Source organism: Hipposideros armiger, unplaced genomic scaffold (genome assembly GCF_001890085.2).
Source record: "Hipposideros armiger isolate ML-2016 unplaced genomic scaffold, ASM189008v1 scaffold_295, whole genome shotgun sequence".
NCBI classification, from domain to species: Eukaryota; Metazoa; Chordata; class Mammalia; order Chiroptera; family Hipposideridae; genus Hipposideros; species Hipposideros armiger.
In genome coordinates, this window is record NW_017731645.1 from 1,225,502 (window position 1) to 1,243,032 (window position 17,531).

Here is a 17,531-nt window from a genome sequence, read left to right on the forward strand (position 1 = left end):
GGCCGGACCTACAAGTGTGTTTTGACTTGACTCATTTCGGAATAGAAATACAGGCTTGTTTCAGGTGTAATTTTTAATTTACAAAACTTTTAAATTAAGAAAAGTCATTTTCATTTTACATTTGCCTTCTTTTAAAGCCTTATTTTTATATCATTACTTTGCATCTATTATAAATTGCCCTAAGTACTTTTTAGTGACAAGGTATAGTATAAATAAAATTTTTCTAATGTTTTTATTTTTCACTAAAAGATCTACAGATTTTATTGCTTTAATCTTTTAAGAAATTGATTAACAAAGGTGGACTAAAGTCATCAATTTAATGCAAGTTGGATATAAATTATTTTAAAATATCTTCATTTTTAACCAAGCAGAAAGAGAACTTAGGAGTTACCGTGGCTGGAATGTTGGCAGGAAACCACCACCACTGAGAATATCACTGTTGGGGCAGAAAAAAAGAAAAGAAAAAGGGTGCTTGACTTCCCATGAAATTTCTGCAGCAAACACATCTAGTCAGCTAAAATTGCTCATTAAAGGAGTAAGAGCAGAAGAAATGCATTTTCCAAATTGAATGCTAGATTTACAGTCCGTTTAATACCGGCGACCTCTCGCACAGTAATGTTCAGTTCGAGTCATCAGCTGTCCCTTCAGGTCTTTTATCACTGCTTTTGTCAAGCTATCTATTTAATTGAAAGAAGTTAATTGAATGAAAATGATCAACTAAGCTTGTATTAATATTGCTAATGGAACTTTCTTCTTGGCCATGTTTGGAGAAAGATGTCAAGCTAGACTTTAGGAAAGGCCCATTAATGCTTGCACTTAACCTGATGGGCTAATTAAGGGCTGCTTATTCATCCGACGAGTGCTGCCCAGCCTCTCGCCAGCCCATCCTGCCTGATTCTACAGCACATTTCACCGACGAGCACAGGCGTTAGCAGCAGCGAGAGTAACTGGTAATGTTTTGATTGCAGGGAACACAGTCCTAACACATCACTGAATTTATAATTCGTGCGGATTGGGGTAATATATGATTGCACAATTTATTTTAATTGCCGATCTGTGTATTCCTAAGTAAACTTGGCAGGTCACGTGTTGAGCCCTAAATATATCCTTTCTTAAAGGTTGACAATTTTGCAATTTTTCTAAGTTAAAAATAAGCTACTCACCCATTTAAAACCTATAATTCTTATGTAAGCTCTTCCTGGATGTGCTTATGATGGTAACATATGTGTTTTTCTTTAAGTTTTTAATTAAACTCTGAAATCTTTGTTAATAAAGCTTTCCATTATGTAGGATATCGGGCATTGTGTACAGTGTCAGATAATTTCAATATTTTATAGCACCTATTGAGAATTTAATCATCTTCACAGGACAGGCTTATCTTTAGAACCTGGAAACCTCTAGGTTTAATAAGGCCGTGTATTTTACACCTGCCCCTATTTTATTTCGCTTAAGCATTCAGTGGAAATTTTATGGTGAATTTTTTCTTATGCCTGAAATGACGTAATACTACTTTAATAAGGATTGAAGGTTTTTAAGAATTAGAGTGCAAGTTCACCTTTTTTGGTATCAATAGTTTTAGGTAAGACCTTCTGCATTCAGAACAGAATTGTCTGAAGACAGGTTTTTGAGCAGGATTCCTGTTCTTTGAAAAAAAAATTTTTTTATACTACCTTCTAATGAGCTGAGCCCTGAAAATAAGGGGAAAAAAATCAAGGCATAATCTTGAGTAGAAAAGGGTTCAGCTGCTATTAGTTTTTCTCTGTAGAAAAGATTATCTTTAATGTGAGATAAGAATGTACCCCTCAGCTATACTGTGTCTCGGACAGTATTCTAAGAGCTCTCCATTATTCACTCACTGGTGCAGCAGCTTGTGAGGAAGAAGACACTGTCTGGCGTTAAGCGCATCTCACAGGTGAGGTCGCATAGCCAGTAGGTGACAGAGCCAGCATTTGGTCTCAGCTGCTCCTCTACCATCCCCTCTGGAAAGTGCTAAAATAAAATGTTAGCATTGTTTATGTTCCGGTGCCAAATTTGAGTTGAAGAATTTAAGGCTGAACCCACCAAAGAAGGTAAAAGCATTTTGCCAGTGATTTTGTGCCTTCTGCTGATTGTGACACAATTGCAAATGATGAGACCTGACTCCTTCAGGCACTGACCATTTTCATTTTTCAGTCCTGTGCTGGTCCTCGAACCAATTTCTGTGAGAGGCTCTGCCAGCTGGTCACAGGACTTCGAGTTTTAAGTGGATAGAATCATCTTTCTTTGTCACTGGAAAAATGAAGGTCAGTTTCTAAGGCCTGCATTGACACTGCTAAAGCAGCTGATGCATTTATCAAGTTTATAAACGCCTGTTGAGTGTAATTTACAGCCGTGATTGCTTCAGCCGCCACGAGGAGATAGGCGCTCCCCAGTGAAGCCCTGGGTGGCCCCTACTGACGGCCCCCGACTGACGGGGCTCTGCGCTCTCCCTGCGCCATCTGTCCATCCAGAGCCATGGTCATTATGCAGGCACTCGGGGGGGGGGGGTTCGGTTTCAGAGATGTTCAGAAGTTAGCGGTCAAGATGGGTGGAGTGCTGGCTCTAACCCTGCTGCACCCCGCCACCTGTCCATGGTGACCCCAGGGTGTCAGCAGCAGGCTGTGTGCTTTTCTGTCTTCTTAGGGTTTTATTTGTTTTGTTTCTGACTATGAAGTAAAATGGAAACATGCTGGAGAGCACTTGTCTTTAAAAATACAGCATTCTAACAAGTGGTAGCCGAGGACTGTGTGAAACTCGGTAAGCCGTTGGCAGCGGTGATCCATATCGGACACGTCATGACTTTTACAGGTTAGCGGTTAGGGTGTCATTACTGCCACTTATTCCATCCCCCACACTGTTCATCCTGGAACACTGACTCCACCCTGTGCCTAGGGAATCCTAAGTGAGGTCGGACTTCCAGTGTCATTGTACAGTGACAAGGACAAGCCTTCCACTAATGACACAGAGAGAACAGAGCTGAGCGGTGGGTGCTTTGGAGCACCCAGGACGGAAAAAAGCAATGCTGGTCCCGCGAGACGTTTGATTGATGGGGACAGTCACTTGGGTCGTCTGTGAGATGATATTCTTGGAGCTGGTGCCTTTCTGGTTTTCTCATATTTTATTTTCACATATTCTTCATCATGAAATCAGAATCCTAAAAAGTCCTTATTGATGGATTTTGACCACATTACACATTGGTCACACTGAAGGACCCGTAAATTATGTGTGGTATCCTATGTTTTGTATTGAACTTTCTAAAGAATTACTGTAGATGTTTGAGTTTACTTACCAGATTTTACATATCAGATTTAAGATTAAAAAGAGATTCTGTTTTCATATTGTAATTTAGCCTTCCAGGTGCCTTTCAAAATTTGGACTATGTACTTTTTTGGTTGCAATAATATAAATATCAGTGATCTTCATTCAGAAATGTCATACTTTAACATCAACAGCCTTCAGTCATATATAGGCACACTTATATGATGGAGTGTATAAAATGCCTGAGACTATCTCCCTCAGGTCATTGGTCAAGATTGCCTCGTGGTCCTCACCGCCATTGAGCTCGCACACACCCAACGATCTGTGAACAGTGCCTGTTCATTCACACCCTTCAGCTCGGACGGTTAGGGAGTGTGCTTCTTTACGAGGAAGGGGCCTATGTTTCTGAGCGGTTATCTACTTGATCTTTGTAACATTGGGGTTAATGAAACCTGCTTACAGGGGTCACTGATTTTTAATTCAAATAGTAAATAATAGAGCATGTATGACAATTGTGTGCATTTCTGAGTATTTACTTAAATAATTTTATTAGTTTTTGAGCAGTTATTTAACCTGAAGTTTAGCTCTAACACGGAAGAACACAAGACAGGGGACAAGACACACCAAATCAATATTATTATTAGAGTCTGCTAAAACTGTGCACTGGTCTAGGCACAGCTCGTTTTCTAGTGTTTGCTTGTTTGCTGTTTTATTTTACTTCATAACACACTGGTTCTCAGGTCTAACTGCATAGTAGAATCTCCTGGGAATCAGTTAAAAATGGTTACCGACTGGTGTCATCTCAAATGAACTGGATTGAAATGGGTGGTGGTGGTGGCGGCAGCCTGTGTGGGCACTCATGACTGAGGGAGGACCTGTTTAAGTCTGGAGTTCTGTGAGCCTTCAGTTCCGGGAGAGTCTCTAGTGGGCCTGTCTAGGCCAGAAAGTGTGAGGAGATTAACTGAAGGAGAACTGTCTTCACATCTCATCACCGGCTATCTGTTGATTCAGCTTAAAACTGTTACTCCAGTTTTTCTTACTCTTAACAACCTTTTGTCAATTTATGTCATTTTTTAATGGCTACCTCCATAAACTTTGCTTCTTTGGTACTAAAGTACTTGTACAGCAGTTGAGTTTGTAATACTGAAAATGAATGTAGAGAAAAGGAATGTGTTTTAAAGGTGTTTTGACATCACTAAAATGGACTCAGTTAAATTTCCATGGTTTCTTAAAATTTGTATTTTACTTTAAAACTTAGAAGAAAAATTGTGTAATATGAAGAAAGTAATGCTCTCAGTTGAATTTAAGATACAGGATTTGACATTTCTCAGAAAGTGTTTTGGACCGGATCCAGAGCGAGTGTTGCCAGATGTAGCAGGTAAAAATGTGTCCTCTAGTTAAATTTGAATTTCAGATAACAAATGCTTTTTTAAATGTAAATATGTCCCATGCAATGTTTGGGACATGCTTACACTTTGAATAAAGCGATATTTGGAACATATCTATACTAAAGGATTACTTGATGTTTCTCCGACATTCAGATTTAACTAGGTGTCTATGTTTTCTCTGGCAATCATATGCAGGCTCATCTTCGAGCCTGGCTCACTGTCAACTAATTTGTTAAGATGCTTTTCCACAGTGACTGCTGTCTCGGCGTCCCTTCGAAGTCACTTCTGTATCTTCTTTCTTCTCCCCCCCTTCTCCTTGTACTCTCTCTCTCTTTTTTTTTTTTTGAAAGAGGATCAATGATCTAAGACATTTTATAAGTAATGTGTGATCACTTCTTTTTGAATGTGAAATATGAAAGGGGTGCCCTGTATTGAAACTTTTTAATGTTTAATTTCACAATAATTTAAAGAAGAATGTAAATTATGGCATTAATTGCCTCATGGAGAGTGTAATAATGTTTGTGACCTATGTAAAGTGTTCCCATAAACATAGATTGCACAGAGATGAATGCCAGGAGGCGGACACAGTTTTGTTTTCTAGAGTTAGGCTGCCCTTGTCCTGCCCCTATGTGCCCTTGAGCAAGTTACTTATCCTCAATAAAGCTCAGTTTCCTCATCTGCACAGTGGAGATGATAAATGCATGAGCATGTCAAGGTTCCAGGGGATGATACGTGGAAGCCTTAAGTAATAAATGGTGCGGCTCAATAACTACACCTAAGTACGAGTATTTGTTGGAAGCCATGTCTTTTGTTAAGCTGTGGAACATTGTGGGTATATTGCAGCATAATGCCTGTTACCTCTGAACTCCTAAAATACCAGTGTGACTGGTTAAGAAAATGGAAGATGTTAGGTTCTTCATACAGAGCAACCGTGCTGCCGTCTCCAATGCAAGGAGGCCGCGTGCTGCTCTTAGTGGCTCGCTGTGCGTGGGCGGAGCTGCACTTGTCCCAGACCCACAACTCACTGGGATTCAGCCTTCCTTTGGAGAGCACCCCTGCGAGACATGCGAGGATGAGTGCACTGGGTCAGTGACCACACTGCTGTGACCAGCAATTAGCCAGACAGAACCCAGACCAGGCGAGTCTTGGTCTGCTGGGGCTGCACCTGAGAGCAGAGGTCAGAAAACGCCGCATCTGTGGAACCTCACCCCTCTGCAGGGTTAAGGTGCCAGCCCATCACTTACCTGAGCTCATCCCTGCTCATTCACAAAGCTGTCACTCACCACAGTATTGGGACAGGCTTTAAAATGCCACAGCTAGGTCGGTAGGAAATATCTCCCCGTTAAAAAGCTGTGTTCTAGATCCTGAGAGGTTCTTACTGGTGCAGTTTTGCATGACCAAACGACTCCAGGTCTGCTTTTTCTCTGCCCATGGGCACATCACCCAGGCAGTGTCCACAGCACAGTGGCCTGAGATGCCAACCATGTGCCCTTTCTCACCCACTTGTGTTGGACACACAGAATTCCTGGTATTCCCAGATGCCAGGATTTGCATGTCATTTGTATTTCTGTTGTATATAGATGCTGTAGTAGGGTTTTCAAGGGAAAGCTCTACTAACCCATTGAGATTTTGCAGTCTTGCTTGTCCAGTGGGTGTATTGGGAAATTAATCACATCACCCTAATTTTATTATTCCTATCCAAGTTACGTTTTATCCAAATTATGTTTCACGTAACTAGATGCAGGGCTCACACAGCCTGGCTTTAGTTTCCCAGAAATGACCGTCAGTCTCACTGTAGCTACATAGTGGCTGTATGATCAAATCCTGCTTGGAACGGTTTAAAACTTTGGATTTACAGTTTTATGGTGGTTTATCTTTATTTATTACAAAATACATTTCTATTTGATTAGATCTTCAAGTCTTTTTAAATAGACGGTACCATTAGATCCCTTTAATCATTCGTTATAAAACTGACAATTAATTATTGATCCCCGGCCAGTGATCACGTCCCCATGGGTTCCAGTAGTTAGTTGGGTTGTGTTCGCAGGAGCTTACTGCACAGCCAGAGAGGAGCTACCGCTTGTTGGAAAAGCCAGTATAGGCCTAAGACGTGACGGTGTGGCAGTGGGAGTAGGCCGGAGACTGGAGGAAGCTTCATGGAAGACATTGGACCTAAGTTTGTGGGGAGTTACAGTGGGAAGTAGACCTGACTCCAGAGGCCCCTACAAGGGAAATACTGAAATGGTTTTTCCTTTTGGAAGATGTGAGAGAGATGTCTTCCTTTTTCCCCCAGCGCCGTTGATACTGTGCTTTTCAGAAAAAAAGACATAAGACATAGTGTTTTACCTCGGGAAAAGTTTTATAAAATTGCTGTACTTGGAAAATGTCTTTCATTGTAGCTCAGATGAGTTAGTACATTTCCAAATCTGTGTTTCAGAACTTCATCACTGCCTCCCTTGTAGTTTTAAAAAATCAGGCTTTGCACATATTTCTGTTAACTTTTCTCTGTTTGTTGACAGTAACTAACTGCTTTGCACTTGGAACTCATGATCACAGAATGAGACCCTTTTCTGTAAACTGGTGTGGTGGCCGGGCCATGGCAGCCAAGGCCTACACGCGCTCGGGCATGTAGGTGACGAAGCACACGTGTGCTGTGCCCTCTGGCTGGTGGCACTTACTGAGCAGTTTATGTGACATGGTCCTGTTCTTCCTCTTCAGGTGATCACCAACCTAGTGAAAATGTTGAAGTCCAGGGACACCAGGAGAAGCTTTTGTCCTCCAAATCACTGGCTGTCGGAGCAGGAAGACATTAAGGCAGACAAGGTGCTGCTGAAGGGCCCTTCTCATGTTTTCCATTAAACAGATTTTCTTTAGCTAGAATAGGTCTTTTAAAATTGTTTATTACTTATTATATAACTATATATTAACAGGGTCAAAGGTTAAGGAGTTAGACCTTTAAATTTAACTTTAGGTCACAGAATATATAGCAACACCATTAGCTAAAATGTGCATCCTGGGTTCATTAATTTTATTTTGCTTTTTAATTACAATTATATTGAAGCCTGATGATTCTTTTTTATGGTGAAAAATGATTTTGCTTTTATTAGTATTAACAATACATATTTAGTACTTTAAAAAAGTGTTTTTCCTTGATTTTCTAAAGGAGCAAAGTTGAATATTACTAAGATTTAGATCTAAAGTAGATTCAATAGTATAATATGTCTTTAAAATTTTAAATAATATTGACAAAGGACTTGAAGTGTTTTCATTTTTGTTTGTCAGCAAAAGGCATGACTAGATTCATTTCAAAATCTTGGGGATGGGGGCAGAGGGGAGCAGTATAGAAGAAACAAGTTTACAGCAACCTTAAAGAAAGCAGGAGTGTTTCCGAACAGTTCAGAAGCACTACCATGTCCGCACGAGCTGTTTTATGTTTAAATTAAGCATGTGGCTTCTAGCTCTGCCCACTGACCAGGCTGAGCAACCATGACAGGTCCTATACCAGGAACACCACCAGGGCCCAGGGTGGGGCCTCTGAGCAGCCCTTCCCACCAAAAAGAAGCAGTCATTGGCACGATCGTTGGTCCTGGGTCTGGACGAGATGGGTGGGGAGTGTTGGTCGCTGGAGAGCAGGGAGCCCAGGAGACTTGGTGAGCAGACCAGGGGTCCAGCAGAGGTGAACAGTGAGCATCACACAAACAGGCACAGGGGGCCAAACATCAGGTGTGTTTGGTCTGCGGGCTCATGAGACTACAGGAAAAAGAAAGATCCTTGTCGGCCGTCTCGTAGGATGCAAAGGAACAACGTCATTATTTTGAATACAGGTTTGGAAAAAAGTAGTCACGCATTTAGCCTGCCTTTCCTTTAGTCCTTGGGCTAACCAGGGAGCTGATGATGAGAGAGCCTTCTCGATATAGATGTATTCCAGCTAATCCTACATAAAGAAGGCATTTTCGAAGCAGAACCTCACTATTCTGCAGGCTTAGATGAAGTAGGCAGCCTAGGCGGTGCCAGGCAGAGTACAGTCCACACACTGGGTCTGCTGCGACCGTGGATGTGAGGCCCCCCAGGAGAAGAGGGTCTGTTGCCAGCATGCAAGTCAGTGCTGCCTCCCTGCTCCAGAGTTTTGCTACAGAAAACATGTTGGCTGAGCCAAACAGTGCGTCTAGTGGCATAATAGATTCATGTTACGGCTCAGGTTCTTGACATTGCTGATGGTAACAGTACGTAACACAGACGTGCAGCGTCCAAACACATGTGCCTCTTAAGGAAAGAGCACACACCACCCAGAAGTGTCCTGCCCAAAACTAACCGGAATGTGATGAAGCATCTAGACAGAATTACAAATCGACAGGAAATGAAGGGCTGGACATACATGTTAGATGCCCCAGGAGGCGCACCCAGCTCAGGCCAGATGATGGGAAATACTGGGTTGTCGGAAAAGTCATGATGCATTTTTACAACGAAAAACAGAGAAAAAATACGTCATGACTTTTCCAACAACCCAGTACTACGGGCCACATGCTTCGCTGCTTCACCCAGAATTACAAGGGCAGAAAAGGGTGAGGGGAGTTGACGGATTGAAAGAATTTAAGATACAGGAAACCACATCAACCTTATCTGGATACTACGTAATTCAAAAAAATTAACTTTTAGAAAATTGTGAGGAAGTGATTATTTGGTAATAGTAAGAAATTGTGTTTTTAAGTGTGCTGTGTTTTTCTTTGTAAAGCAGTCGTGTTGTGATAATTTGCTATGTGCAGACAGTGCACTGTAAAAGTGTGACAGGACGGCCAGCATAGGACAGGGGACATGAAAAGGACCTGAGGTCAGAGACGTAGCTGACGTTAGATACATGTAAAGCTCCAATGAGTTCCCGTGTGACACGGGCAGCACTAAGCAAGGGTTCTGGCCCCACAGGTCACCCAGCTCTACGTGCCGGCCTCCAGACATGTGTGGCGCTTCCGGCGGATGGGGCGGATAGGCCCGCTGCAGTCCACCCTGGACGGTGAGTGCCCAGGCCCCGCATTGCCCTCTGGATTGTAACTTATATACCGTGAAACTCACCTTCTCACCTACTGTTCTGCGATCCTGATGGGCACATACCTTACCGCCTAGAGCAGCAGTTCTCAACCTTCCTAATGCCGCAACCCCTTAATCCAGTTCCTCATGTTGTGGTGACCCCCAACCATAAAATTATTTTCGTTGCTACTCTACAACTGTAGTTTTGCTACTGTTATGAATCGTAATGTAAATATCTTTTTGTTTTCTGATGGTCTTAGATGACCCCTGTGAAAGGGTTGTTCGACCCCTAAAGGGGTCGCGACCCACAGGTTGAGAACCGCTGGCCTAGAGAGTCTGTCACGCCACAGACCATGCGCTCTGCAGCCAGCCTCTCCCAGCCCCGGCCCCGCAACCATAGCTGGCTTTTGTTCCTATAGCTTTGCCTTTTTCTGGAACGTCTTACATCGAGCCATAGAGTGGAGAGCCTTGTGAGTCTGGAAAGGAAACTAACTGAGGCTTTCAATATGTTTTAGTGGGTCTGGAGTCCCCACCACTGTCTGTATCTGAGGAAAGACAGCTCGCCATCCTGACAGAACTGCCCTTTGTGGTTCCGTTTGAGGAACGCGTAAAGGTAGGCAGTTTGGTCTGTTTACCAATTGACTGAGAGTGTCTTATTAATATTGCAGTGTTAAGGACAAACACCAATGAAAAATCTCGAAAGTTGCTTACTGTCCAGCTAATTATGTAGTTTATATTTTCTCATTAGATTAAATTATAGTTGACAATGATTTATAAAAGTGTAATCCAACCAAATGTCTGTGCAAACTTGAAATACTTTTTTTCTTAGTTGTAACTAGTTAAAAGGCTTGTTATGCTATTGTTTTCTTATAATGAGAGTATAAGGTCCTTTTTGTCTAGTAAATTATACATTATTTGTGAAAATGCAGATTTTTAAAAAATATATGCTCTGTACATTGTTAAAGTTATTTATAAAACACTATATTAAAAAAGAGATGGACCGGTATCTTAATTTCTTGCCTGGTGATTTTTGACTAATGTACAAAAAGCTTCATTTACATTTATCTGTTCTCAGATGTAATTTAAAATGTTTTATTTATATTCATCAACTTAGCAAATTTCTATAAACTACTAGGCTCTATTCTTCGGTATTGGCTTAAGGGGGTGTGTTGTAGGTTTGCCTGTTCTTTTTACAGGATGAACACACAAAGGAGTCCTTTTAAAGCTCTTCATGTTTCTTCGTTAAAACACTTACACGAACACACATGCATACATGGTCTTGCATAATTCCTGAGCTCCCCCTGCTGGATTTTTAGTGTCAAAAAATATTACTTGATTTTTAACGTTATGGCGATATCCCTACTAATACTAATAGACACTTTACAAAGCTGTTTTTCTTTTTCCCTAAATCACCTGGGTTTTTATAAAGGGTTTATAGAAGAAATAAGTAAAAATACATGGTAGTATGAGATTTTAAAATTTAGTTGTCAAATGGGAAAAAGAGCAATGTTACAAATGCATAAATATTACACATTTATTGATAAAGCATAAAGTCATTATTTGATACCATGACCTTTAAAATTGGTTTCAGAATTTGTGGAGATACAAAGATAAGATTTAGTTTAATTGGCAGTTTTTCTTTTGGTTGCTTATGTTCATAACAAAAAGTCTGTTGTCTCGAATAACCTTACAAGTTCCCCTGTTCGTTAGATCTTTCAAAGGTTGATTTATGCCGATAAGCAAGAAGTTCAAGGAGATGGTCCATTTCTGGATGGAATTAATGTCACAATAAGAAGAAACTATATTTATGAAGATGCTTACGACAAACTTTCCCCAGAAAATGGTATATATAATTCTCTGTATGTATGCATATGGCCAGGGGAGGCTGGGAATTATTTTAGAGAAAGGTAATCATTAACAAATTAGTGTCCGTAATCTTGTTCAGTAATGACTTTTGAAAACTGAAATATAGTAGATCAAATTTAGGAGGTGTAATCAAATAATAGTCCTAAGATTGACAAATAATTATCACAACACAAGCTTTCAAATACTGGGTTTTTTTAAGGCAAGAAACCTCACCCCTATACCCCTAAATGTCTGTCTCTAAAATTAGTTGACAACCTGTAATTCTAAAAATGTGGATAGACAGCCATTTACATTCTTCATTTTGTTTATGACTGTCTGTTTATGTAAATATTATAAATTATAAGCCAAATCAAATACACTAAAATAATTAGTATTGCAATCTAAATTTCTTTATGAAAAGATAGTGTGCTTTGGTGACAGTGTTCCTAGCTCAAAGGGAATTATATTGCACCAGTAATTTGGACTGCGTTTAGAGGTCAGCGACACATTTTGTCTTACGTTAATATTTGACACCCAGTATTAAAGTTTTAGTATTACTCATTTATATATTAATAATTTTAACTTCAGAATGTGGAATTCGTGATGTTGCAATAAATCGATGTTAAATCAATGCAGGAGATTAAAAACGGAAGCTTGGCAGGATCAGGGTCACAGGTGTGGGAGATGGTGGGTGCTTTTCAGGGGTGAAATAACAGCTGCCTTTTTTCTTAGGGGAGCAATTTAATTTTCTCCTAGGGAAGCAAAATCTCGTTTCAAACACTTTTTTTTTTTTTTTTCACTTAAAGAGCTAATTTTGTCATACTGCAGGGACGATAGAGGAGGGCTGCCGTCACTCCCGTCACTGGTTCCCTCACTGTGTTCAGGTCCTGTGTACACGTTTCTGTTTTTCACATCATTCAGTGTTGTCCTTTAATCTGTGCCTCAGCCCTCTGAAGCCACATACCATGCACTGGGACAGTTTTAAGTCAAGTCTGCCTACAGGCCCTGCGCTTCGCAGTGCACCAGGTCACTCTTGCCAGGATACTGTTGTGTATGAATGAGGTGGAAATCAGGCATTCTGACTCCTAGTCTAAACATAGTTTTTTTGTTGTTTTTTTAAAGATTTTTGTTGGGGAACTGGGGGAATGGGAACAGACAAGTTTGCTGTCCTTTAGTTCTTCAGTCTAGTTGTGGAGGACGTTGCTTCACTGGCCCAAGTTGGCACCATCATTGCGCTCTTCCCGGGCGAGGCAGATTCGCCAGCTTCTGGACAGCCGCTCACGGCGGCTGTTGGCCACTCACGCTGGTTGCTGGCCACTCACGCTGGCTGCTGGCTACACACAGTAGCCCATGGCAACCCACTGCAGCAGGGGCTGCAGCCTACGCTATCACCCGTGATTCACGGCAGCCCAGCTCCAGGTTGAGCTGTTGTTCAGCATCTTAGCTGTGGAGGGCGGTGTCACTGGTTCAGCATCTTAGCTGTGGAGGGCGGTGTCACTGGCCCTCATATGTGGGATCCGAACCAGGGCCCTCTGGCGTCCCAAGCCAGCTCTTAACCATCGCGCCACTCGGCCGGCCCTAACATACTTTTGAAAAAAGCAGTAGTTCTCCCTCCTTTGGGATCCACAGCCCTTTGTAAATCCGTTGAAGTAATAGCTGTGCTGTGTTGTTGTGTTAGCAGTTTCCCTGTGTGTCTGCCACTTGACTGGCGGCCTCGCGGTCTAGGACAGAATCCTTATCTTTGGCAGTTCACACAGCTGGCGCTCAGGGACTTTTGTTGAGTTTGAACCTGGGGAAAGCACAGTAGCTGTAACAGAATGATAAATTTGCAGAGGATTGGAACAGTGTTCAAAGAGCCGAGATGTACTGCATGCTGAAGGGGGTCCTTGAGCCAGGACTCGGGAGAGGGGGCAAGGCAAGTCTTACCTGTGCGGTCACAGTGGACAGGGCACGGGCGTCCTGGACTCTGCACCTGGCAGACTGAGACTTCTCCACCTGCTGGCGTGGGAGCCCTAAGGCCAGAATCAGGCATGTGCTTCTCAGTGACGGAAAACGATTTCACATAGACAGTATGCCCAGTCGTCAAAGCCCCGAATTGCCTGGTGTGTCTTTAAGCTTCACAATCATTCAAAAGTTGATCTTACTCCATACACCTTAAGTGCAGGCTCATAATTGCATTGAGTTTAAAGGATTTGGAAAAAATCTTCTCATAATATTTTGTTATAATGCTTTAAATCTTTACAAATGTTCTCTAATTCAGGCCTTATTAATAAGAATTTTTAAACTGAGTGTTAAAATTATTTGATATTTTTTTAGGCAAATTAGTGAAATTAAACATCTCAGAATGTTTAATTTACTTACGGGAAATTGGTCTGAAGAGCTCTGTTGACCGATCATTTACATATAATCAATTAATATGATTATTTCATATATCATCTAATCGTTAAAGCAAGTCCACCCTTTGTGGACACTCAGTATCTCAGACCCTCTGAGAACAGTTGCCTGCAGCGTGGGTGGCAGCCCCACCAACAAGTGGGTGGCCGGCTGGGGCTCAGAGAAGTTGAGTGACTTCTCTTTGCAGTCAGGAGCTAAGCAGACAGAGTGACATGGGGCCTGGCACAGTGGCCCCGCACATGGTCATTGCAGCGTTTCCCCGGGTAACAGCGTGGGTTGGACCTTGATTTCTCCACGCAGCAGCGGCCATATTTCTTCTTGGACTGTTGTAAGGATTTGGTGGTCCACCCCCGCCGGCCTTCGGTGTCACCCGCCCCCGTGGGTGCGCGTTGGCTGGCACTAAGCTTGGCTGTGGTCTTTCCCTCTGGGCCTCCCTTGCCTGTGCTTTGTGTGCTGCTTGGTTATGTTTTCTTTCGTTTCATAGGCAGGGTGTATTACATTGTTTTCCAGAAGAAGAAATGACAATAGGGTAGAATCAGAGTAATATTTTACTTGGGTTTTTCACCAGGAACTTGCTGTGTGAGTGGGTATTGTAGATTTGCCCGCAGACACAGCAGAGGCAGACACACCTAGAAGGCTGGATTTGAGGCTGAGATGCTCTGTGCTGTCGTGTGTTGCTCTTCACAGAGCTGAGCTTCAGAGAGCCAGACTCTCAGCCCAGCCACAAGTGAAGGGGGATGAGTCCCTGGGAGACAGCGACCTCCGCTTAGGATCTTAGTCCCTCGGTTTGAACGGAGGGTTTAAAGATGGACCATAGTTGAGCATTTCCCATTTACACAATTTTTACAAAATCTGCTGCTAACTGCTGACAGCCATCTTGAGAAATAGTACACATAACAAATAAATGCCTAGACTCAGTTCATCCTTAAAACAGGGTACTAAGAGGATACGTGTAAAGGTGAGAAATCCCCAGCTACCTGTGTTGCATCTGTAATCATCTGCTTCGATTTCATTTGACATTTTACCTAGAACTTGAGAGTGAACCTATTTTGTAATCATATTAATCAAAATAGTAGCTGCACATAACTGGAATTTAATCGTCAGTGAAAAGCATGTTCTTCATGTAAATATAGTTAAATTTAGTGCTACGTCTTTAGATAAATCGTTCAGCCTTCCTTGTCCTTGGTTTTCAACATGGCACAGTGGGCTTGATTCTTTACCCAGCAGGCTCTTAAAGGATTCGATTAATGGATGTGGAATTCCTAGAGTAGATTCTAGCTCAGGCCAAATAACCACTGCTGATAGCCACTCCTTTACGGAGCACAGGGGCCAGCAGAGCCGCATGGCGTGGGCTTGTGGGCTTTACCAGGTAGCAGGCATAGTTAAACAGCCTTGCAGGTTTTTTTCAGTCTTTGTGGCCCGTTATAAAACCCCCAAATTTCCCCCTTTTCCAGCCAAACATCACTTTTAAAGGGTGCCATAGATCCTGGGGTTGTGGCCCTCCCGTACCATTCGCCTCTTTCAGAGGGTCTTTGAGGCATGACTTTCACTGCCATCTGTAGTCCTGTATCTTTTTTGCCTTTCTTGGTCAGAGATGGTGTTCTCCTTATGTCCTTGTTTCCACTGCCCTGCTCTCCTAGCCTTCAGTGTGTCATGTCCTTGAGCTATGTGGGGCGCCTCTGTTTCTTCCTGGACACGCCCCACTCCTTAGCTCCATTACCTCCTCTCCCCTCTCCCATGGAGGGAGGCTCTGGGGACACTGCCCATCTGTCTCTCAGTCTCACTTAACCTCACTGATTGTGTTTGGCACCCTGCGTTGCAGGAGCTCTCATGTTCTCGCCCCTCCCTTGAACTTCCTGTAATACCAACTTATTTTATTGCTTTCTTTAAACCCTCCCCCTCCCCCATCCCGCTAACAGAGCCTGACTTGAAGAAGCGCATCCGCGTCCACCTGCTCAACGCGCACGGTCTGGACGAAGCCGGCATTGACGGCGGCGGCATCTTCCGGGAGTTTCTCAATGAGCTGCTGAAGTCAGGGTTCAACCCCAACCAGGGCTTCTTCAAGACGACCAATGAAGGCCTGCTATACCCCAACCCAGCTGCTCACATGCTCGTGGGAGACTCCTTTGCCAGACATTACTACTTCCTGGGCAGGATGCTGGGAAAGGTGACGTAGACTTCACACGAGATGGGTCTCAGTCTCCCGGGTGTTGGCGTTGGGCGTCCCTGTGTGGTGGCCGACTGTGTCATTGACGAGCGTGTGTCAAAATTGCATAAGTCGTTTGATGAACCCTGGATAGCGTTTTTACTTCAGAACCATCTTTCATTGTTATACTTTACATACACGGTAGTTATATATATAAAAATCATTGGTGTGGCTAGAAAACAGGAAACATACCATCAAATTATATTTAGGGAAGTCTTACAGTAGCTGTTGGCTGGCTTCAGTGTATGTACCATAGTTTGCTCCTATTGATGATATGAGTGTTCAAAGCGACTCTTTTAAAGTTCTGTACAATTTGAAAGCGCTATGAGATGGAAGACCAGATCTGTTCGTTATGGCTTTTGTTATATTTGTATGCAAATTTGTGAAAATTGGCCATTTAAAGATGGTATTATGGTGATGCTCTAGTAGCCGGAGAGCGCTACCTGCTGAGCATCGATACAAATGCAACTAACTTCCCTTTATTGTAAGCGAAAGGAAAACATGACATTACCCAGTGGAGACTCCTACTTCAAGTTGAAACTTGCAAAACACTCCCTCCCGTTAAAGTCAGAACAAGACAAGGACACCCAGTGACGCCAGCCTGTCCATCATTGGATGAGGTCAGTCGTAGCCTGTCTTCACCGTCCAGGCTGCTGTAACACACACCGCCGACCAGGGGCCCATAAACAACAGACACTCAGTTCTCACAGTCCTGGAGGCTGGGAGTCCAAGGTCAGTGCACCAGCAAGGTCAGTTCTAGTGAGGACCCGCCTTCTGGTTCATAGATGGCACCTTCTCGCTGTGTCCTCATGTGGTGGAAGGGGTGAGGGGCTCTCTTGGGCCCCTTTTATAAGGTCACTTCATCCCATCACGGGGGCTCCGCCCTCATGACTTCATCCCCTCCCGGAGGCCCCGCCTCCTGGCACCATCACCCTGGGGGTTAGGATTCAGCCTGTGAATGTTGGGGACACAAACAGAGCACAGCACAGCCTGTGGGTGCATCATTGTGGGGACAGTGGGTGTGACTTCATTTCAATCAGGAGTGGCTAACTGCTTCCCCACAGGTCAAGTCCAGTCCACAAAAGCAGTGTTTTTTTTTTTAATTTTAATTGATTATTAACATTTTAGTAATGGGAGACGTTTACATACAAGGTTCTCCTTCTGGGTTATTTTATTTTATTGTGTTTGCTTCTTTGCACTTTAAATAAATTTGGTGTTGACAATTGCTAATCTTAGCAGGATGTGTTGGGCTAATACCCCAATAAAATCAGTAATTGAATTATGCCTAAGCTATTCTAAATGAGGCAGAAAATATTTAGGTGATTCCCGTGGGAAATTGAAAGTGAACGATTCCTGGGTTTTCTTTTTTTTTTTTTTTTTTTTTTTTTTTTTTTTTTTTT

The 17,531-nt window shown here is 42.7% G+C and overlaps 1 protein-coding gene across 4 annotated transcripts in view; it reads left to right on the plus strand.

The window, feature by feature from the left end:
* Window positions 1-17,531, plus strand: part of UBE3C (ubiquitin protein ligase E3C) — a 91,152-nt gene that overhangs the window by 45,272 nt on the left and 28,349 nt on the right. For all 4 annotated transcript variants that reach the window (XM_019659097.1, XM_019659098.1, XM_019659099.1 and 1 more), the window contains exons 14-18: window positions 7,383-7,487; window positions 9,585-9,672; window positions 10,202-10,299; window positions 11,397-11,529; window positions 15,845-16,092. In XM_019659097.1, the coding sequence (XP_019514642.1) occupies window positions 7,383-7,487; window positions 9,585-9,672; window positions 10,202-10,299; window positions 11,397-11,529; window positions 15,845-16,092 (672 nt within the window). The remainder of the gene's footprint in view (window positions 1-7,382; window positions 7,488-9,584; window positions 9,673-10,201; window positions 10,300-11,396; window positions 11,530-15,844; window positions 16,093-17,531) is intronic.